Raw genomic sequence first — 24,913 nt, forward strand, 5'->3', positions numbered from 1 at the left:
CCAGGGACTGGGGACCTGGAAAGCCCAAAAAGGATGTGGGGATATGTAATGATCATCCTCAAAAGTTTAATAACACAATATTTTCTTGAAATGATCTAGCAAAGAATTCACCCCGATTCTGCTGGCTGAATGGGAGACCTAATTGCCATCCTCTTCCATAAAGAATTATGGAAATATTCTAGCCCACGATGAGATTTTTCTTCCTTAAAAATTTTTGCCCTTTGAGTCAGCACCATGTAGTTCAATATTATACTTAATAACTTCAAAACCCCTTGAGGGAATGTCTCACCAGTCACTTAGATACAAGGAAGTACATGGAATCTAGTTGAAAGTTGAGAGTCGAAAGTCTGAGTTGAAAGTCTGAACTCAGTCAAGTCAGATTTCCAGTTACCTAATTAGTTTAAAATACACCAATAAATATCATCTGTAGAGTGTTACAAGACATCTGACAAGATGGAAAAACTATGAACTCTGAGCCAAGCAAGTGGAGTTCAAGTTACAGCTTAGACATTTATATCTCTAATATTTAGGGCAAGTTACTTTATCCCATGGAAATTCAGTTTCACTGTCTTTTAAAGTAATGTTGTAAAAGGTAAACATGCTGCTGCTTTTTTTTTTTAATTTCAGGGTGGCTGAAAGATAGCAAGTGCTCCAATAAGGTAAAACAAACCTAGATTGGAGTGTGGGAAACTAGATTTAAGTGAAAGGGGAAAAAAACAGGTGTTGGGGGTAATGATCTAGCACTTGATAACATGGCCCTCCTAACTAGGTGGCCCCAGGTCTGTAAATGTGTGGCAGGTGAAGGCAAGTGGATGAACTGGATGATTTCTTAAGGCTCATTTCAGTTCTGTTTCTTGGGAGCACACTGGGAATTTATCAGGAGACTTGGCTCTCTAAGAGACTATTAAGCAAGTAATTTCTCTTGGTTCCCATGCCCATAAAGCTCAAGATTAAATAGTCTCATCCCAACAGACATAGACATACAAGGCAAGAGCTACAGTAGAGCAATAACAAAGGAAAATAAATAGGCAAGATCAATAAAAGAAAAAATAAAACACAAAGAGATCAAACACTTTAATAGATCCATTTTGCAAAGCATAAAGCAAAACCAAATGATGACAGAATTTTATTTTCATAAGCATTAAACTCATTCCCAAACAACTTAATATAAGGAATGGCCCATCACTGAGAATAACAAAGAAGACATCAATTTCTAAAAGGCCTCATACTATCATTATCATTTGTTCAAAATGAAAATTCACCTGTCTCAGCACTGGATGCAAGTCTATTGGCCTTGCTTTTCTAGATGATGTCATAAAGTGAGCAAGTTCATGCAGGTGGTTATTTTAAGCAAAGAGTAGTTTTAATCAGCAAGTTTGTATAAGTGTGGGATGAGGGCTCATTAAAACTCTCACCCAACCAACCTTAAAGGCACTGTAGGCTTTCAGTGGGAGGACTATCATTGGCTTTTCTGCCCTGCTTCCCCTTCCCTGAAGTTCCTGCTCAATCTCACACCTCACTTTCCACTAAGAACACAATCAATTCAAAGCAGGTTTCCCTACCCCTTAGCATCATCATTAGCTGTAGTGTAGGTAAGAACAGAAGCCTCTTTGGGAACTACAGTCAACAGCCAGAGGGAGAGAGGTAGGGAGGCAGAAAAGTGAGGGAAGAAGAGAAAGAACAGTTTTGATTTCTGCTGCACCACATCAGCCTCACCTTGCAGGAGCAGACAGAACACCTGTCTTCTTTCAGGGTCCACACCTGGCCATTGCGCTTCAGCCCCCCTTCATGAGGACAGTCGCCAGAGCAGGAGGGCCCAGAGGGGCAGAGACAGTCAAAGCCCCCTGCCAGGTTGATGCAGGCAGAATCGTTCCAACAGGTGTGAGTTCTTAAGGCACATTCATCGATGTCTGCAATATAGGAAGCACAGAGGCTTAGAATCTAGCCAAGGGAACTGAGAACAAACCACCATCATTTACAGCAGCATTAACTAACATCATTGACCGTTTACCTCGTGCCATGTACTGTGCCAAGCTATTCACACGCATTATCTCATTTACACTGCAAGTCAGTTCTGCTCTGTGTGGGAGGATCTGTCCTTATTCCTATTCTGCAAATAATGGAGCTGAGGTTTATAGACTTAAATAGCATGACCATTGTCATACAGCTAGTGAGTGGCTGATCTGAGACCCAAACCTACAGCTAGCTGCCCGACTCCAATTACTAAAACATCCACTAGCAGTTAGGAAGTTCTCTTAGGATATTCTTAAGAACGATTTCATCCAGAGGCCATAAACACTGTTAATTCATTAACAGTATGCATATACCCCCACACAGATCTGAGTCTTTTAGAAAAGATGTGAATATATTAGCCACTGAGTAGGAACAAGTGGGCAATTTGGGCAACCTTGAGACAATTAGACTGCTCCTAGATCCTACCACCAAAGTTTGAAGGAAGTGGGAACAATTCTTGGTAGGTGCCTTTTATAATCAAAGTCTTACTATCGTAATGGCCAGGAGAATATTTGCCCATGCATAACAAATAATATCAGAGCTACATGGATGGATGCTGATGAAAGACATAAATATACTGTCCTGCTCTTTTATTGACAGTAAGAATGGAATAAAAACATAAATCCAGTCAGCCCATTCTGACATTTAAAGCTTGAGCGACCTTAACAACATCTCAGACACAAACCTGTCCAACCCTGGCTTAAGTCCTTCCCCAAAAGGCGTTCCATTACCTTACAAAATACCTGATTCCACCTTTGAATAACTCTTTTGAAAATGTCTCCCTTAAACTGAGATGAAATATATTACTGAGTAACTTCTACTCATTAGTAGAAGTACTGAGACTTAGTGTCTGAGACCATTCAGGAAGTGTCTACGAGTTTACTTGGTTTTAGTCTATCTGCTATGTGCAAGTTTCTTTGCACATCATGCAATACAAAGTAGATGACATTAAGAAATTCTAATATTTCTAGAAGACACTTTTTTTCCAAGATCTACTTTTTGGCTTTGTCTTACCAATATTAGTTTGAGTCAAGACATTTCATTAGTGAACAATGATTTCTCCTTTGAAAATTCAGAAAAGATCCCAAATTAAGATGCCTGTATGCCAAGTCAACTAAAATCAAGGCTCACTATATCTGTTCACTGTTACTAGTCATGCACACCCCATTCTAAGTTTATTTCTATTTGAACATATTGTGCTCCTTTCATATAGCCTCTCATCTCTTCAATCTTCTTTCATTTCTCTTATTCTTCTCAACTAAAAGGAGTTTTAAATGTGGGAGTATGGTGACCAATGTTTGAAACCATGCTCTTACTTTTTAGTTGAGTGCTTACTATGTATTAGTCATTTTACACATAACAGTTGTATATTCTTTGACATGTTACTTTGTTTTTCTCTCATTTATCTTCTATATACACTATACCCACCCAATGTATGGTCTTCCAAAAATTTTAAACCCAGCATAGCATATAAATGTCATCTAACACTTCAATTGTTATCTTGTGTGTCCCCTCCCTTTTCATTCAAAAGCAATGAATACAAAATTTCAGTTTAACAGAAGGTATAAATTGAAGAAGATCTATTGTCAAACATGATGACTGTAGTTGATAACAAGGTATTGTATTCTTGAAAATTGCTGAGAATATTTTTGTCACAAAAAATAAGTGTATAGTGTGTGTGTGTGTGTGTGTGTGTGTGTATATATATAAAATGTAGCTTATTTAGCCATTCCAGAATGTATTCCTATTTCAAAACATCATGTTGTATACCATAAATATATATAAAATGTATTTGTTAACTGAATTTTTTTAAAAAAGCAATGGGAAATCCACAGAGAGGCCATATTGTTTCCTGTGAAGCAACTGTGTCTTAAAACATGTTTTTTCTTATTATGAGAGTATTCTCTCTCTTTACTTTTTCTTGGCCTATAGGGAATAATATAAGGTATAAATTAATTAATTGATAAGCACTTTCCTTCCTGTACTATTTTCACTCCTACACAGTCTTAAAAATTCAGGTTAAGCATCACCATCTCTTATATGGCAAGACAGTCACTACAGATTTTTTGCTTTCTCTGTACCTCATACACAATTCTATCCTTGCATTCATCTCTCAGGAGTTACATGTTTAATATGTCTACCTCCAGAGAGAGTGAGCTCATTGAGGGCAGACAATAAATTTTATTTCTCTTTCTCTCCCCAGTGCCGAGTATAACAGAATACTATATGGATGTTCAATTTATTTATTCGATTTAACTTTCTTAGGAAATCCACAGACTGAGACTATTATAATGCCTACTTTGCCAAAATTCGGTCTCTAGAGTGTTCAATAAGCATAAGGCATAATCACAACCCTGCCCTTCAGGGAACACATTTTGTTGTTGAGTTCTCATCTGTGAAGGCCCTTGGGTCTAATTTAAAGTAGAAAAAAACACAGCAAATTAGTAACCATACTGGAGAAGGGGCAATGCCCTGCCTCTTGCCCAGGAAAAAAAACATTTGATTTTCTGTCAAACGCTTGAGAACAAGAGCAGAGGAAGCATTAACAAATGGCTCCAGAAATTGTCTGGAAGTATAATTTCAACCCACCCACCACCAGTGGCTACAAAAGGGTCTGTAATTTATGGCTTTCTCTAAAATAATCTCTAAATTGACAACTAATGCCCGGCTATATTATGCTTTTAAAATATTTGGTTATTTGGCATTTACAAAGTTGCAAATATATTGGTAGTGATTTTCTCTCATAAATTAAGAAGCCTGAGCATAAAGATAAACATAGCTATTGTGCAAAATAAATACAGGGCGCAAAACCAGGATTTGCTTTCACTTCTCCAGAATGCAAAGATTTCACAGTTGAATATAGGACCATATTGCCTACAGAGTTCCATGTAATTGCTTTACTTATGATACAGAAATCTAATTCTGCTTCCATGCAATTTAACAGATTTATGGAAAGCCAGATGTTAGCAATTATGGAAACCAACATTATTCATATTCTTAGTAATACAGACCTGTTTGCTCTGCACAAAGCCAACTTAATCTATTATACATATCCCAAGGCATCCAACGGGAAGAGGCACCCTATTTACATATTGCAACTGTTGTTCCGTGCTGAGCAAACACAAAGTTATTCACCCATGAGACTTACCCAAATCATCAGACAGGCCTCCCAATGACAAACAGGCAACGAAATAAAAATTAGACGAAGTATTTGAGTATTTCGTACTCAAATCTATTATCATTAGAACGTACTTGTTTTTCTTATTGTAAATAATGGCTGACTGTGATCTCTCTGTGTTTCTTCTTATAAATTCATTATTTAAATGCTTCATGCTTGAATGAATTTTTTTTTCAATAAAATTCCATGGCTAAGCTTGCATTTGAACTAATTTTCTTGCATTAGCATTTTCACAATTTCTGAAAGCTGTTATTATTGTACTCATTTTTGCTCTTTAAAAAAGTCTAGTTGTATCAAGTCAATCTGCTTTCATCTTTGATGTGAGGTTTTTAGGTTACTTGGGCATGTAAGAAAGTATAATTCAGAGATGTTTAGATCAGCAGCAATCAAACCAATCCCAATCTACATGCAATTTTCCTACCCTTCAAGACAAATGGCTCTGCAGAAGTTTTAATAGCATAACCAGTGTATTAGTACTTGCCTCGGGAGCTAACACGTCTACAGGTTGATTTCAGAAATCAAAGGAAACATTTTACCAATAGTTTGGTAACAGGTGAAAGGGATGAACTTTTTCATTACTCCATATTCTTCTTTCCTGAATAACTTTTACAGCACAACTAGTCTTATTTTCAAACTCAAAACAGGTGATGTGTCAGAAAACAAAATTTTACCTAGGGTTGGAAGATACAGCTGTGTGTGTGTTCCTACTTGGAAATCATTATGAGTGGCTCAGAAATGAGAACAGAGCTTGGGGGTTTATTAATGACAGACAAACTAGAGCACAGATCCCTCTCCAATAGCTAAAGCAGAATTGCTTTTTTTTTTTTTTATACAGTGGCAGAGAGAAAATTATGGGGGGAAATACACACATTACACATTAGCAAAATAAGCAAAATAATCAAGTAGCAAAATCTGAAGTCTGATGTAACTTGCAAAATAAAAGGCTCATGAAATTTGAACCTGCACAATAAATTTCAAATCCAGGATAAGTGGTGGCAGCCATGCTCTATCATGTGCTGGCCATACCACACTTGAATGTTGTATTCCCTTTAGCACACAGACTATGAAGAATGAGGTTGACACAGTTAGAACACATCAGAAGAGATCCATTAGCGTGATGAGGGGCTCAAACTCATCTCACTTTGGCAAAACACAAGATGTTCAGTCTGAAAAGACAAAGACTAAAGGAAGAGATAAGTGAGCAATAGCTTCATCTATTTGAGATGCTGCTATGTATCTTTTAGGAAGAATTTTCAACACTCCTTTAGCATTAACTCTTCACTCACTGTTCCAGCCCCAGACCTTTCCTGAGTCAGGAAGAAACCCTTTCCTATGATGTTCCCTTGTTTGGTGTATAATTTCGTTACTCTGCAATGAATCTTCCCCTTTCTTTTAATTAAGGAGACTCTCTCTTTTGACAAAGGAAAAATAAAACACTGTTTTGGCTCACTATTTCCTTGATCCAGATTTTATTTCCTAGTATCTACAATTAGCAGCTATCCCCATTTACTCATTTTCATTCTCCCCTGAATGTGTGTAAGCTTCTGTGGGACCCTCTTCTCAAAGGCTAAATCTTGAAGTCTCTCATAACCACTTGTTTGCAAAATCATCGCTCTTGCTTAAAAATATTATAACAAATACTGTTATTATTTCAGTCTAAGAGTTCTCTCTGTGACCCTTCTGGAATATAATATTGCCCTCTTCATCCTATTACCTCTTCATTAGTCACTAGTACTCATCAATGAGTAAATGAATTCCCTGCATATTTATTGAACATCTACTGCATGCCAGATACACTGTTAAGTGCTGCAGATACAATGGTCCAAGAAGCCAGATATAGTCCTATGAGTATTGACTTTATAATTATCTCTCATTAAAAAAAATTATTTACATATCCTAAGTTTCCATGTCTGATCCTTTCTTCTCTTTCTCCTTAGTGGAAGAAGTATAGCATACCAATTGAAAGCTTAAGCTTTGTAATCCAGAAACTGTGGATACCAGTTTTCCTGGCACTGAGGGAGTTTCTGCGATAGTTGACTTTCAGCGTTAAAACTGAGAAAGTTCCAGCCACATAGGGACAAGTGAGTCAACTTTGTCCCAGTCCCATCGCTGTAATTTATTACTTGTATGATTCTAAAAATTTACCTAACATCTCTGAGTCTTGGTCCCATTATGTGAAAAATTTAGATAAAAATATACCCCATAGAAACATCTGGGTAAATACATCATATGCTTGTCATGTAGTAATTGCTCAAAAATGATTAGTCACTATTATTGTTGATCTTGTTCCTATTGTTTCCATAATTTTTCTCTCATAGATTTAACCTCATTTAATGAATTCCACTCTCCCATCTCTTCAGGACAGATACTCAAACATACTCAAATCTGCACCACCAGTCCTGATCTCTTATGATGCAGCCAGCCCACACATTCATCGATTTGCCAAGGATTTCCATGTGAATTCTGAATTCTCACACGAATTCACATGGGTTTTTTTGTTTGTTGTTTGTTTGTTTGAGACAGTCTCACTCTGCAGCCCAGGCTGAAGTGCAGTGGCGCGATCTCGGCTCACTGCCAGCTCCTCCTCCCAGGTTCAGGCCATTCTCCTGCCTCAGCCTCCCAAGTAGGTGGGACTACAGGCGCCTGCCACCATGCCCAGCTAATTTTTTGTATTTTTAGTAGAGATGGGGTTTCACCGTGTTAGCCAGGATGGTCTCGATCTCCTGATCTCGTGATCCACCCACCTCGGCCTCTCAAAGTGCTGGGATTACAGGTGTGTTCACATGGTTTTGATTAGCACATTGGCTAGCCATACCCAGAAATGTTAACATTAAACGCTTTCTCTGAGCCTTAATCTGATGTTAAGTGAAACGTGTGGAAAAACAATTTTCTTACACTCCATGAACTTGCTTTGGTCACTAATTACATTTTATTTATAGGATGTACAAATTTAGGTGTTTTACTGTAGATGAAGAAAAGTTTCTTCTAAATTAATCAAGTTGGTTTACTTTCTGCTATGAACAAGTCATACTCCTTTAGTGATTAAATCTGCTTAAAATCAATACAGTTCTGACCAGCAGAGAGAATAAATAAAAAATCTATAAATATTGAAATACTTGCTGTTTAAAGAGAGTTTTACTGCACAGAGGCTACAGTATTGATGTCAACAACCCATGATTTATATGTTTTTATATATCTGCTTACAAGTAGGAGGGTGGTTTGTATTATTGCTGCAGTCTACTAAATGACTAATACCAGGCCATACACATTCCATTGTTATAGCCATTATATTGTTTAATGTCTTTAACAAAATTTCATCCTTTGCTGAAAAGAATTACTTTCCCTGCATTTTAATTTTATGCTGCTTACGTCAGCTTTATGTTTTCTTGTGTGCTTAGCTGTAAGCATTCTCTTTTCTATCTTCCTTACCCATTCACATTTGTAAGATTCTGGTCTTATCTTTGTGTCTCTCATAGCAGCTTTTACAGTGTCTTTCACCCAGTAAGAAATGCATAAACATTTGTTAAGTTTAGATTTGGTGGAGCTGTGATTGAAAAAGAACTCTTGCTTTTGGATGGCCCCAGGCTTCTCTTTGGTAAAATTTAGGAGCTATATAAAATGTTTTCTAAGATCTTGTCCATTTCCAATTTGATATGATTACTTTTCACCTCTGTAAGGCTGAGCTTGTAATTCAAGTGTTAGAATATGAGTGGTGACAGAGGAAGAGCAGAATAGAGGTGAAGGAAAGAACTAGCCTTGGGACAACAAATGCATTTCTTAGAATTAAACAGTTCTCTTGGACATTCCATAATTATTGAAACATTTCTGCTCTCCCTTAACGAGCATTTGCAAGCAAGTGCCAATGAGGGGAAGCAACAAAGGAAGAAGCATGTTTTTCCTGTCTGCATTGAAGCCTTGGCAATGTAATCCTTGGTGACAAATACAATCCAGCCAAGGTGAAAACCAAAACTAACTTTCTATTTTGACAGATCATTCTCTTAAGCAAGTTGTCAGATGAGGAATGAGGAATTATTTCTTCTCTCTTCTATGCCAAGGAAAGGTCTTAGGCAGAGGGAGGTTACAAAGTAATTTCATTCACTACAAAAGGCATCCTGCAATTTACACAGAAGTCAAAGGTCTAAAAATATTGTCAACGCAGCAATTCTCAAACCAGGTCTTAATGTAAACAACAGGAGGGTCAGATTACAGGAGCTAAGAATTCCAGGTCCTTTCAAGCATATTATTTATTATTTCCTTTCACGGCCCTGCGTATTGTAGTTCCAAACTTCTAAGCGGTAGTCAAGGCTTTTCCAAAAACTATGCCCTAGTAGGGGAGTTAAGACATTGATCAAGAACAGTAATCTGAACCACTATTCCAAGAAGGGCAGCATCTTCAGAGAACACAAACAAGCTAATTAATGAATCTTTATTTGATCTCATGGTGTCTTTTCTTGGAGGATTTTATCCCTTTGAATCTTGATCGTCTCTTCATATTTCTTCTATAAAATGCTAAACAGCTGGTTTGGTAAAACAGCTCTGGGGCTTCCCCCTATTTTGAAAGGAAGATTCTCTGAAAAGATCCACAAGGCCTTTGTGGGGACCAGGGAAAAGGAAGCACAGAGTAGGAGACTTGAGTCCACTGCTCTAGACTTTGGAGGATCAAATTCTCTTTAATTTAAATTAGTCTTTTTTTTCTGTAGTTCTTACCCTAAGGAAGGTAAAACCATATACACCAAAGCTAAGTTGGTTTCCAAGGAAAATCAAAGTAGGCGACTAACAAAGGTCCTATCCATGACTGAACACTAGTCAGACTCCTGAGCAGACTCTCTGATAAATGATTTTGTCCACCCCATTAACCAACCCTCATTAAAAAAAACAAACAAACACTAACATTTTTTCTAATGACTCAAGGTCACATCACCAGGATGGGAATTCCAACCCCCATAAGTTTCTGACTGGAAAAGGTAAAGGCTGCCAAAATAATTTACTGTTCGTTTCAGCCAACACTTGAAAATAGGACCTCTCTCCTAGTCGCTGTGGAGGAGTTGAGTCTAACTTCCACAAGTGCCACTTAGCAAATTCAGGTGAGTTTCACACGAAAAACCTACCCTTTCAGCTTTTTGTAAATTCCACTTTCCTGACTCATGTTCAAGCCCCTGCCTCACTCTCTTTCTACTCCTTTATTCACCCTTTAAAACACCCAGTCATTTCTGCACAAATTGAAGTTCATTTCTGTTTACATTGGGCCCTCTTCCCTATTTCAATAGTTTATTAGGGATTAAAATCTGTTCTTACTAGTGTCCACCTTTGGCAGTCTTTCATATTTACCTCTGTAAAATCTTTACTACTGCTGGTATCTTTAATGCCACTCAGGGTGCCAGATTAAAAATAAAAAGATTCTGACAGTTCAACCCTGGTTGAGCCCAGCTTATCAGGATAAGTTGCAGATGGGGGCCAATGTATTCATTAATAAGAAAAATGATTGCTCTGAGAATCTTTATAAATTCACTTTTCAGCAAATGTAGATTTGCTGTGTCAGACACCATTCTGGGAATTGGGACTATGATAGCAAGTAAAACAGGCACAATTCCTGCTCTTGGAAGGTTAAGACTTAATAGGGGAAGACAACAGATTCATGTATCTTTCATGTATCTTCCTCAAGAACCTGCAGATGGTTTGCTATCCTGGCCACCCGAGGTACGTTTATTGAGTTATGATTAATTAACACATTTTGATGTAACAGAGATTCCTCTTTTGTTATGCATAATAACAATGCCTTAGTAAACTCTTATACATTATACTCTTTAGAGTTTTCAAAATCATTTCAAATTCATGATATAATTTGTCCTTGCAAAATACTCAGAATGTTCGTATCAACATCATTGTCAATTAACCAAACTGAGGGTCACTTAAATGATCACTGCTTTTCAAACATTTCTTTTTTGTTTTTTTATATTCATATGTATATACTGTTTTTTTTATTATTATTATACTTTAAGTTCTAGGGTACATGTGCACAATGTGCAGGTTTGTTACATATGTATGCATGTGCCATGTGGGTGTGCTGCACCCATTAACTCGTCATTTACATTAGGTATATCTCCTAATGCTATCCCTCTCCCCTACCCCCTCCTCACAATAGGACCCCGTGTGTGATGTTCCCCTTCCTGTGTCCAAGTGATCTCATTGTTCATTCTCACCTATAAGTGAGAACACGCAGTATTTGGTTTTCTGTTCTTGTGATAGTTTGCTGAGAATGATAGTTTCCAGCTGCATCCATGTCCCTACAAAGGACACAAACTCATCCTTTTTTGTGGCCGCATAGTATTCCATGGTGTATATGTGCCACATTTTCTTAATCCAGTCTGTCACTGATGGACATTTGGGTTGATTCCAAGTCTTTGCTATTGTGAATAGTGCCGCAATAAACATACGTGTGCATGTGTCTTTATAGCAGCATGACTTATAATCCTTTGGGTATATATCTAGTAGTGGGATGGCTGGGTCAAATGGTATTTCTAGTTCTAGAACCTTGAGGAATCACCACACTGTTTTCCACAATGGTTGAACTAGTTTACAATCCCACCAACAGTGTAAAAGTGTTCCTATTTCTCCACATCCTCTCCAGCACCTGTTGTTTCTTGATTTTTTAATGATTGCCATTCTAACTGGTGTGAGATGGTGTCTCATTGTGGTTTTGATTTGCATTTCTCTGATGGCCAGTGATGATGAGCATTTTTTCATGTGTCTGTTGGCTGTATGAATGTCTTCTTTTGAGAAGTGTCTGTTTATATCCTTTGCCTACTTTTTGATGGGGTTGTTTCTTTTTTGCTTGTAAATTTGATTGAGTTCTTTATAGGTTCTGGATATTAGCCCTTTGTCAGATGAGTAGATTGCAAAAATATTCTCCCATTCTGTAGGTTGTCTGTTCACTCTGATGGTAGTTTCTTTTGCAGAGCAGAAGCTCTTTAGTTCAATTAGATCCCATTTGTCAATTTTGGCTTTTGTTGCCATTGCTTTTGGTGTTTTAGACATGAAGTCCTTGCCCATGCCTATGTCCTGAATGGTATTACCTAGATTTTCTTTTAGAATTTCTATGGTTTTAGGTCTAAAATTTAAGTCTTTAACCCATCTTGAATTAATTTTCGTATGAGGAGTAAGGAAGGGATTCAGTTTCAGCTTTCTACTTATGGCTAGCCAATTTTCCCAGCACCATTTATTAAATAGGGAATCCTTCCCTCATTTCTTGTTTTTGTCAGGTTTGTCAAATATCAGAGGGCTGTAGATGTGTGGTGTTATTTCTGAGGGCTCTGTTCTGTTCCATTGGTCTATATCTCTGTTTTGGTACCAGTACCATGCTGTTTTGGTTACTGTAGCCTTGTAGTATAGTTTGAAGTCAGGTAGCATGATGCCTCCAGCTTTGTTCTTTTGGCTTAGGATTGTCTTGGCAATGCAGGGTCTTTTTTGGTTCCATATGAACTTTAAAGCAGTTTTTTCCAATTCTGTGAAGAAACTCATTGGTAGCTTAATGGGGATGGCATTGAATCTATAAATTACCTTGGGCAGTATGGCCATTTTCACGATATTGATTCTTCCTATCCATGAGCATAGTATGTTCTTCCAATTGTTTGTGTCCTCTTTTATTTCACTGAGCAGTGGTTTGTAGTTCTTGAAGAGGTCCTTTACATCCCTTGTAAGTTGGATTCCTAGGTATTTTATTCTCTTTGAAGCAATTGTGAATGGAAGTTCTTTCCTGATTTTGCTCTCTGTTTGTCTGTTACTGGTGTATAATGATGCTTGTGATTTTTGCACATTGATTTTGTATCCTGAGACTTTGCTGAAGTTGCTTATCAGCTTAAGGAGATTTTGGGCTGAGACAATGGGGTTTGCTAAATATACAATCATGTCATCTGCAAACAGGGACAATTTGACTTCTTCTTCTCCTAACTGGATACCCTTTATTTATTTCTGTTGCCTGATTGCCCTAGCCAGAACTTCCAACACTATGTTGAATAGGAGTGGTGAAAGAGGGCGTCCCTGTCTTGTGCCAGTTTTCAAAGGGAATGCTTCCAGTTTTTGCCCATTCAGTATGACAATTGCTGTGGTTTTGTCATAAATAGCTCTTATTATTTTGAGATACGTTCCATCAATACCGAATTTATTGAGAATTTTTATCATCAAGGGCTGTTGAATTTTGTCACAGGCCTTTTCTGCATCTATTGAGATAATCATGTGGTTTTTGTCTTTGGTTCTGTTTACATGCTGGATCACGTTTATTGATTTGCATATGTTGAACCAGCCTTGCATCCCAGGGATGAAACCCACTTGATCATGGTGGATAAGCATTTCGATGTGCTGCTTCATTCGGTTTGCCAGTATTTTATTGAGGATTTTTGCATCAATGTTCATCAGGGATATTGGTCTAAAATTCTCTTTTTTTGTTGTGTCTCACCGGGCTTTGGTATCAGGATGATGTTGGCCTCATAAAATGAGTTAGGGAAGATTCCCTCTTTTTCTATTGATTGGAATAGTTTCAGAAGGAATGGTACCAACTCCTCCTTGTAGCTCTGGTAGAATTCGGCTGTGAATCCGTCTGGTCCTGGACTTTTTTTGGTTGGTAGGCTATTATTTATTGCCTCAATTTCAGAGCCTGCTATTGGTCTATTCAGGGATTTAACTTCTTCCTGGTTTAGTCTTGGGAGAGTGTAAGTGTCCAAGAAATTATCCATTTCTTCTAGGTTTTCTAGTTTATTTGCGTAGAGGTGTTTATAGTATTCTCTAATGGTAGTTTTTACTTCTGTGGGGTCGGTGGTGATATCCCCTTTATCATTTTTTATTGCGTCTATTTGATTCTTCTCTCTTTTCTTCTTTATTAGTCTTACTAGTGGTCTATCAATTTTGTTGATCTTTTCAAAAAACCAACTCCTGGATTCATTGATTTTTTGGGGGGTTTTTTGTGTCTCTATCTCCTTCAGTTCTGCTCTGATCTTAGTTATTTCTTGCCTTCTGCTAGCTTTTGAATGTGTTTGCTCTTGCTTCTCTAGTTCTTTTAATTGTGATGTTAGGATGTCAATTTTACATCTTTCCAGCTTTCTCTTGTGGGCATTTAGTGCTATAAATTTCCCTCTACACATTGCTTTAAATGTGTCCCAGAGATTCTGGTATGTTGTATCTTTGTTCTCATTGGTTTCAAAGAACATCTTTATTTCTGCCTTCATTTTGTTACCCAGTAGTGATTCAGGAGCAGGTTGTTCAATTTCCATGTAGTTGAGCAGTTTTGATTGAGTTTCTTAGTCCTGAGTTCTAGTTTGACTGCACTGTGGTCTGAGAGACAGTTTGTTATAATTTCTGTTCTTTTACATTTGCTGAGGAGTGCTTTACTTCCAACTACGTGGTCAATTTTGGAATAAGTGTGATGTGGTGCTGAGAAGAATGTATATTCTGTTGATTTGGGGTGGAGAGTTCTGGAGATGTCTATTAGGTCCATTTGGTGCAGAGTTGAGTTCAATTCCTGGATATCCTTGTTAACTTTCTGTGTTGTTGATCTGTCTAATGTTGACAGTGGCATGTTAAAGTCTCCCATTATTATTGTATGGGAGTCTAAGTCTCTTTGTAAGTCTCTAATGACTTGCTGTATGAATCTGGGTGCTCCTGTATTGGGTGCATATATATTTAGGATAGTTAGCTCTTCCTGATGAATTGATCCCTTTACCATTATCAATTCATCAGGAAGAGCTATCTTCTTTGTCTCTTTTGATCTTTGATGGTTTAAAGTCTGTTTTATCAGAGACTAGTATTGCAACCCCTGCTTTTTTTTTGTTCTCCATTTGCTTGGTAGACCTTCCTCCATCCCTTTATTTTGAGTCTATGTATGTCTCTGCATGTGAGATGGGTCTCCTGAATACAGCAAGCTGATGGGTCTTGACTCTTTATCCAATTTGCCAGTCTGTGTCTTTTAATTGGACCATTTAGTCCATTTACATTTAAGGTTAATATTGTTATGTGTGTACTTGATCCCGTCATTATGATATTAGCTGGTTATTTTGCTCACTAGTTGATGCAGTTTTTTCCTAGCATCAATGGACTTTACATTTTGACAAGTTTTTGCAATGGCTGGTACCGGTTTTTCCTTTCCATGTTTAGTGCTTCCTTCAGGGTGTTTTGTAGGGCAGGCCTGGTGTTGGCAAAATCTCTAAGCATTTGCTTGTCTGTAAAGGATTTTATTTCTCCTTCAGTTATGAAACATAGTTTGCCTGGATATGAAATTTTGGATTGAAAATTATTTTCTTTAAGAATATTGAATATTGGCCCCCACTCTCTTCTGCCTTGTAGAGTTTCTGCCAAAAGATCTGCTGTTAATCTGATGGGCTTCCCTTTGTGTGTAACCCAACCTTTCTCTGTGGCTGCCCTTAACATTTTTTCCTTCATTTCAACTATGGTGAATCTGACAATTATGTGTCTTGGAGTTGCTCTTCTCGAGGAGTATCTTTGTGGTGTTCTCTGTATTTCCTGAATTTGAATGTTGGCATGCCTTACTAGGTTGGGGAAGTTCTCCTGGATAATATCCTGCAGAGTGTTTTCCAACTTGATTCCATTCTCCCCGTCACTTTCAGGCACACCAATCAGACATAGATTTGGTCTTTTCACATAATCCCATATTTCTTGGAGGCTTTGTTCATTTCTTTTTACTCTTTTTTCTCTACATATCTCTTCTTGCTTCATTTCATTCATTTGATCTTTAATTGCTGATACTCTTTCTTCCAGTTGATCAAGTTGGTTACTGAAGCTTGTGCATTTGTCACGTAGTTCTCGTGTTATGGTTTTCATCTCTATCAGTTCTTTTAAGGTCTTCTCTGCATTGATTATTCTAGTTATCCATTTATCCATTCTTTTTTCAAGGATTTTAGTTTCTTTGCGCTGGTTATGTAGTTCCTCCTTTAGCTCTGAGAAGTTTGATCGACTGAAGCCTTCTTCTCTCAACTTGTCAAAGTCATTCTCCGTCCAGCTTTGATCCGTTGCTGGCAATGAGCTGCGTTCCTTTGGAAGGGGAGATGCGCTCTGATTTTTTGAAATTCCAGCTTTTCTGCACTGCTCTTTCCCCATCTTTGTGGTTTTATCTGCCTTTGGTCTTTGATGATGGTGACGTACTGATGGGCTTTTGGTGTGGGTTTCCTTTCTGTTTGTTAGTTTTCCTTCTAACAGTCAGGACCCTCAGCTGTCGGTCTGTTGGAATTTGCTTAAGGTCCACTCCAGACCTTGTTTGCCTGGGTATCAGCAGCGGAGGCTGTAGAAGACAGAATATTGCTGAACAGCGAGTGTTGCTGTCTGATTCTTGCTCTGGAAGCTTCGTCTCAGGGGTATACCCCTCCGTGTGAGGTGTGAGGTGTCGGTCTGCATCTAGTGGGGGATGTCTCCCAGTTATACTACTCAGGGGTCAGGGACCCACTTGAGTAGCCAGTCTGTCCATTCTCAGATCTCAACCTCCGTGCTGGGAGATCCACTGCTCTCTTCAAAGCTGTCAGACGGGGGCAGTTACCTCTGCCGAGGTTTCAGCTGCTTTTTGTTTAACTATGCCCTGTCCCCAGAGGAGGAGTCTACAGAGGCAGGCCAGCCTCCTGGAGCTGTGGTGGGCTCCAACCAATTCGAGCTTTCCAGTGGCTTTGTTTACCTACTTAAGCCTCAACAATGGCGGGCACCCCTCCCCCAGCCTTGCTGCCACTTTGCGGTTAGATCTCAGACTGCTGTGCTAGCAATGAGGGAGGCTCCGTGGGCATAGGACCCTCTGGGCCAGGTTTGGGATATAATCTCCTGGTGTGCCATTTGCTAAGACCTTCGGTAAAGCGCAGTATTAGGGTGGGAGTTACCCGATTTTCCAGGTGTTGTGTCTCAATTTCCTTTGGCTAGGAAAAGGAATTCCCTTCCCTGGTGATGGGATGCCTCGCCCTGCTTCAGCTCTTGCTAGTCAGGCAGCACCCACAGACCAGCGCCAACTGTCTGACATGCCCCAGTGAGATGAGCCTCGTACTTCAGTTGAAAATGCAGAAATCACCCGTCTTCTGTGTCACTCATGCTGGGAGCTGGAGGCTGGAGCTGTTCCTATTCGGCCATCTTGGGCGTGCCCCTCTTTTCAAACATTTCTACCAAAATTATCTCCATGGCAAAAAGAGTGAACACTCACTTGGAATCTTGGATATTCATAAACCCTGTTATATATTAGTATAAAATATATTTGAAGTTTTATATTTCTATTTTAAAAATTATTTTTGTCTTCCAGTTAATAATATCAGGATTATTTACATATAAATCATATTTTCCTGAAACCATGGAGTACAGTAAAATTCCTCTCCTACTTTTGTGTTATCTTGTATGCAGCAGCACGCTTTTAGCAATGCTAGCGGTGTAAGAGGTATAGAAAGAGTAACAAGGGTCAAGTAACTTGCCCAGGGCCGGCCACACAACTAGAAAGTTTTTGTGAGGACACAAATGCAGGCATCCTAACTAAAAGCCATGCTTGTCCCACCTCATCACACAATGGTTGACTCCCAATTCTGTAGAAGACAAACACAGTAACCTTATGCAAAGACTAGATGGTAAATATCTTATATGGTTTGGCTCTGTGTCCCTACCCATATCTCATTTTGTAGCTCCCATAATTCCCATGTGTTGTGGGAGGGACCCAGTGGGAGACAACTGAATCACGGGGGTGGTTTCCCCCATACTGTTCTCATGGTAGTGAATAGGTCTCACAAGAACTGATGGTTTTATAAGGGGTTTCCGCTTTCACTTCCCTCTCTCACCTATTGAGAAGTAAGATGTGCCTTTTGCCTTCCACCGTGATTTTGAGGCCTCCCCAGCCAGGTGGAACTGTGAGTTCTCCATTAAACCTCTGCCTTTTAGTATTGTCGCAGTCTCGGGTATGTCTTTATCAGCAGTGTGAAAATGAACTAATACAATCTCCAACATGACAACCTACACATTGATTCTCTAAATATTAAGGATACTTAATATTTATAAAAGGCAATGATAAAATGATTAAAACAAGGCCTCTATTTAAAAAGTATTACAATTTATTGGAGTAGATAGAATCCTCACCATTTACCCCATAATGCCACTTATTGACTCCTCTGTATTTCTACCACCTGGACCATTAATTACAATGGCATCATTGCTCTGCCATGGTCTCTTCCTCGAAGAGAAGCTAAGTGAATAGTCTAATAATGCTACTCTCATTATCCTGAGGGTTTTTTTTTAGCAGGAAAATGATCCAGTTTCAATTACTCCATGACTGTATATTTAGGAATTGACAGAAACTTGTATTTGAGTCTATCTCTGACTTACATGTGTCCCCAAACAGTTTTAGGAAGTCATTTTCACAATTTCTCAGCTGAGAAATTGTTACTCACTATAGGGCAATGAGAAAGTTCAGATGTCACTGTTCTTCCGTTTGTCTATCCATAAAGCAGGAACTCGTACCAAACTTGAAGGTTCAATATGAGAATTTTAGGACATTTAACATATAGTAGTTGCTCGATAATGATTATATTCAATAGCTGGCTAATTCTGAGGGCTTCACTTTTTCAGAAGAAAGTCATTTGAAGCAAAAGGAATAGCAGAAACAGATGCAGAAAACCACATTGATACACTTATGATAGAGTATCTGAAATTTTATGGGAAGTACTATTACATTTGTGTAACTATATGGCATATTAAAAATCATGACTTTTTTACAAATGATCACATTTTCATAACAATATTATATAACACTGGTTTATGAAATAAAATTCAAAACTTGCAACTCCTCAGTTTAGAAAACACTACCCTTCACAATCTGGTCTCCGCCTCTATTGCAAGGCTGTGGTCTAATTATTCCTCACCTATGTCAAACCTATATAGGGTTTGTGGATGAAGCAGGTGCTTCTTCCACACTGGAAATCTCACCATCCTTGGAATACAATTAGATTCCTTTCATGACCGCATCTATAATCAGGCTGCTATCACTTCCTGGAATACATCCCTTAATGAGTATTTCACCTGGAAAAGATTCTTCTCATTCAATAGACCTGGCGCAAATATATTTTCTGTGAAAGATTACCATATACATTGCCATCCCCAAATATCCCCACTCCATGAGAAGTTAGTCACTTTTGTCTTAGAGTCTTTTTTTTCTAACTGATTTATAATCTAGCTGGTCCACAATACAGCCTCTACAAATCCCTGTCCACTTCTACTGTCCCCACTCCAGACTGGAAAGACTGTGTCATATTCCTCTCTGTATGCCTAAGACTTAGTACAGGGACTAACACTGACCAGACCCTCTCAATAAATGCTCCTTTAACAAATGACTAGTGATTTTATGCTGACACTGCTTTAATTGGTCTGAGTACTACAGTTTAATATTTCCTGCTCATAAACCCACAGGTAAACATTTCACAGCAGCTTGAGTAATCTCAGAGTAAGAACAAAAAACTATTCAATATTCATTTCAAAGAAATTGTAGATAATCGTATTAGTCCATTTTCATGCCACTAATAAAGAAATACCTGAAACTGGGTAATTTACAAAGAAAAGAGGTTTAATTGACTCACAGTTCCACATGGCTGGGGAGGCTTCACAATCATGGTGAAGGCAAAGGAAGAACAAAGGCACCTCTTACATAGTGGCAGGCAAGAGAGTGTGTGCAGGGGAACTGCCCTTTATAAAACCATCAGATCTTGTAAGACTTATTCTATATCACAAGAGTAGCATGGGAAAACCCTCCCCCATGATTCAATTACCTCCCACTGGTTCCCTCCCATGACACAGGGGGATTATAGGAGCTACAATTCAAGATGAGATTTGGGTGGGGACATGGCCATACCATATCAGTAATGAACTCTGAATTGCTGCTTAGACATGATCTTTGGCTCTAACACATTCAAGCCAGGAGTTTCTGTAATGAAACAATTGCTCACAGTGAGTCTCAAAAAGGCAGGAAGCTGAAACTACCAGCAATTCAGTATCAAGGAGTGCTCAGAAACTGAGAAAGGAAAGCAATGAATCTCCCCCGAGATTGAATTATAAATCTCCCAGAAGAAAATACTTATAAGTTAAATCAGAGTTAGAATGGTAACTGGAAACATTGAGGCTGGATCCTGGTACTTCAACAGTGGTTCGCACATTGTCAGTGGCCAAGATCCCAGGAAACACTATGGTTCCATTTCCTCCAGAATATGTAGGCACACATGTATACACAAGCTTGCACACAGTTTCAGAGTGTTCTGAGGGCTTTCAATGAAAACCCCAAGGCAGTATTTTCAAAATTCAGTGAACTTCAGAATCAACCAATGAGAGCTCTCATTAAAACACAGATCACTAGGCCCTTCCCCACAGAGCTCCTGATTCAGAAGGTCTAGAGTGTGGTGTAGAATTTGCATTTCTAAGTTCCCAGGCAACTCCCATGATGCTGGTCTGAGTATCATACTTCTAAAATTACTGCCTGAAGCTACAAGGGGCACTGAGTTCACAGGAAGTAATATGATCTGAGGAAACCCTGTTTTTTAGAAATGCCCCCTCTCATTCTGTTTTCACTCAGTTGAGACTGCCAGCTATTCAGGAAGAAAGAAAAAGACATTTAAAACTTACGAAGAACAATTTGCATATAAACTTCAAGGTCTTGTTCAGAAAACTAAAAAGCTTCTCTGGCTTGTTTTCCAAAACATGTGAAGTTCACAGTGAGGAAAGGACCCTAAAACCATAACCACACTACAAAGCACCTTTTTATGGGAACACAGTCATCTTTTCCTTGTGTATTACCCAACTCTTTACTCTTCAAGTTCCATCTCTCCAATAAAGCCTTAAAGTCCCCAGCCCATGTCTTCCTTTTCTCAGAACTCCCACCAGACCAATTCACAGAATACAAAATTGTCATCCAGCACTTATGAAATCCTGCTTCACAATCCTTTTTTATCCCCAAAGGCTTCTGGGACTTTGAGATCCTGTTGTCTGAGACATCACATAACCAACTCTTTAGTTTATCAGAGTGGAAAGGAGAGCAACCTCCTAAATGTCATTTTTAAAAGTAGAGATTAGCTTGACAGTGTGGAAAGAAGATAAAATATCTATGTAAAAGAGAAATATGTTTGTCAAAAACATTATGACTGGGAACATTTAACTTAGGGACCAATGAGCTGTACCTCAATAAACCACTAGAACGTCACTCAATAATCAACAGCTGTTTTGAGTGATTCACATTTTTAATGACCACATTTTTAAAAGGTAATAGACAAAAAGACATATATTGGAAGGATATCCTTACACCAAAGTTAAGATAGTAGAAACATTCTGATAGTATAGAGCAAGTAGTGTATGCAATCATTTTTTACCACAGAACTGAAAAAAGAAAAAAAAACCTTATCTGAAACAGCTCATTATTCAATGATACTGAGTAAATACGGTTTTCTATAAATTCCTAGAACAGGCTATATTCATTCTCAAGTTTTCAATTAGTGTATTCTATGATAATAGAAACCAAATCCATAAGATGCCCAGGAGAGAAAAGGTTTCTATGACTAAATAGATTTAGAGCATTCACAATATAAAATAAAGGCTCTTCATCCATTAAATGGAAATCATAAATATTTCTACCTGGTGGAGTTGTTTTGAGGATAAAGTGAGTAAAGAAATGTCAAGCTCTTAGAAGAGTACCTAGAACATGAAGTAATGAATTAATCTTAGATATTAATATTTACTTTTATTATTATACCTATAAAATACCTAAACCCCTCATCCTCCAAGTCCAATCAGCCCCAAGCATTCTGGTATGACTGTTCTTTGATATTCTCTAAAATCACTTCCTTTCCTAATTACTTATATATTTTATAGCATTGACCCCATATTTTAAAGTATAACCTATATCAGAAGGCTATTGGTTGTTTTACGTATGCTGATTATTTTTGTCTTCAACATGGAATTTTAAAGTCCCTTTGGTATAAATTCTCTGCATCCTACATAGCACCTAGCTTAGTGCTAAGACCACTGTAGGGTATTTTTAAGGATATAACACTTACAATAACATTCCAATACTTGTGAAAGTTTTTTAAAGTAGTTTTCTAATTTTTCTCCCTATCATTATTGCCCAAGTGATCTTCACCTGAACTAGAATTGCAATTCCCCTGGCTCCCCATATGCCTGCATTGCTTCATGTCATGGTCCAAAGTTGCAGTTATTTTTTCCTTTACGAATAGTCATAGCTGCCATTAGGAAGATATTCAAAACATTGCGGCTGAAAAGATAAAAAACAGGTTGGGAATAGCTTACAGGATAGACCCTACTGTTAGTCTGAGGTTCTGTTAGACTAACTCCCAGAAATGTTTAGAAACTCCTAGAAGGTATACATAGAAAACAAGTTATAGGTTTGCTCTATCAGCCTAGCTAGGCGGTGGGTAACGAATGAACCTTGGGGTCATGCCTGAGTCTAGTGTAATGCACTCTATTCTGATGTTACTTTGTGAAGTGATTATCATCGAAACTGAGGAGGTGCACTTGTCTTCCCAGAGAAGTCTCTAAAATGTGTCCAATTTAGCCCACATGCTAAATAGCTCCAGGCTTATCTATGTATGGCAAGACTTGAAAAGGAGCAGGCAAGCTTCCAGGGGGTCTGATGGGACTCATTTCTCACCTGATTTATCATCTGCAACTGTGTGTCCAGTGTAAGGTGCTTTCTGGGGGACCTGGAAGACCATTTCTATTAGATGTTGCAAAATGTTCTTAACCTCTCCATTCTGCACCCTGATAATACTGATCCTTTTCCATATCCATTCCATACTGAGGTGGTGTCTGGGTCTTGGTCTCTCTGTCCTTCTGAAATTCTTAGTGACATGTGGCAATTTTGTGTCATGCAACTGAGGCCCTCTGATTCCCAAAATCTTGCTTGCATTTACTTCACATTGAGTCCATACAGTTCCATGGCTAAGTGGCATCTGCCTTAAGCAAGGCTCTTCAATAATAGGGAATTTAGTTCTTTGATAAAACTGGGTGTAAAGCTCTTTGAAAACAACAATTTTGAAGTAATGAGACCACACTATATATTATCAAAGAAAGGTGGCATGCTATTTAACCAAAAAATACCTGATGTGTGGGGTGGGTCCTATTGTTTAGCATAGACAGAAAATCCATGAGTGTCCTGGGATTAGTGTCTATGCCTTGTCTCTTATACTTTCTTGGTTTGATACCCTGGTCCACTAAGGTGCTTTTCCACCCTGACATGTCTCTTCTCTAGAATAGAAAAAACAGCACAGACTTTACTTCTTGATGATTATGTATGCAACTTCCTTTTAAATTAGAATAATTTATATACTCATGTTTCCTATTTTGCTCTGACTGCCAGGATATTTATGAACATCTTTGATAACTATCATTGGTTAATATATTTTCCTTAGTTTTCAAATATTTGTATTTTAAATAACTCTTGAACATGTGATTCTTGAATATACTACTCTAATTGCTTTTAAGAGGCAGTGCCTAATAAATAAATAAGTACATTTAAAAAATTGGTTTAAAAATCTGCCTATCATTTTCTCATTCTCTTTATCCCCCACCCTTTCTTTCCTTTTTCTTCTCTGGATTACATCACCAGAAATGCAAAGAAGGTAATCACATCAGTGGATATCCCAGCAGTATTATTATCAAGGCTGAGGTGCTTTCAGATTAACTGTCAAAAACATGTCACTTAGTCATCCTGCCCATGGCTCAGACGGATGGCCCCAGAACACATCCCTTGAGTCCAGTGAATAAAATAAGTTCCTAGTGCTCATGACACGGAGATAATACTGTAACTGTCTATCTGGGTCTCACCTGTTTTCTCTCATGCTTCCTTTGCCTTGTATTTTCGATCTCCAACTGCTCTGGCTAACATCTCCCCTAGCTACGAGTCCATCACTGGTCTCCTCCCTTCCAGAAAGCAGTACAGTGTGAACATATTAAGAACAGAAGCTTTGGGATCAAACACACCTGGATTATGACTTCTGTGTGCCATTTATCAGCTGTGGAATTTGGGACAAGTTCTCTTTATCCTTGAGCTCACATTTTCTTCACCTTTACAATGGGGACAGTAAGAGGGCTTTCCTCCCATGGTCATTGTGAAATTAAATTAGAAAATACATGAAATTACCTGGTTCTGTGTCTAGCACATCATGTAGTTGTTCAGTTAATGAAAATAACATCTATTGAATGCTTAAAACCTAAGTGCTGAATGCTGCTTTCCCTTGTTAGTTCACTTAATTGTCATGATTACTCCACAGCAGCCTATGAGGTTGATGCTTTTGTAAATTGCTGAGAGCAATGTCTGGCACAAAGTAAGCTCTCAATAAACGTTATGTCTTATTAGTATTACTGTTATCGTTTTCATGTGACAGGTGAGGGAACTAAGGTGGAGGGATGTTAAGCGTTGACTATTATATAATACTTGTCAGGAAATTTGCATATAAAAACACATATTAGAAAAAGTTCTATTGTAAGTTTTATTTTAATCAATGCACACTAAGAAAACTAAGGCTTTGAAAGGTTAAATATCTTTCCAAATGCTGCTCGGCTAGAAAGAGGCCAATTTGGGACTGAATCCAGGCCTTATGTCCTTAAAACCTGCCTCTCATTACATCACAGTATTGCCTGCTAAGGCTTCATAACTCCCCTCGCCTTCAGTGAGGTTTGTCACTGAGGGCACATTTATAGATAGAGCACCTCCAG

The 24,913-nt window shown here is 38.3% G+C and overlaps 1 protein-coding gene across 4 annotated transcripts in view; it reads right to left on the reverse strand.

Moving 5' to 3' along the window:
• The window catches only part of NELL1 (neural EGFL like 1), a 934,168-nt gene that overhangs the window by 13,323 nt on the left and 895,932 nt on the right, over nucleotides 1-24,913 (reverse strand). For all 4 annotated transcript variants that reach the window (XM_025356163.1, XM_025356162.1, XM_025356161.1 and 1 more), the window contains one exon: nucleotides 1,717-1,910. In XM_025356163.1, coding sequence (XP_025211948.1) covers nucleotides 1,717-1,910 — 194 coding nt within the window. The remainder of the gene's footprint in view (nucleotides 1-1,716; nucleotides 1,911-24,913) is intronic.

The sequence above is a fragment of the Theropithecus gelada genome, chromosome 14 (assembly GCF_003255815.1).
Source record: "Theropithecus gelada isolate Dixy chromosome 14, Tgel_1.0, whole genome shotgun sequence".
NCBI classification, from domain to species: Eukaryota; Metazoa; Chordata; class Mammalia; order Primates; family Cercopithecidae; genus Theropithecus; species Theropithecus gelada.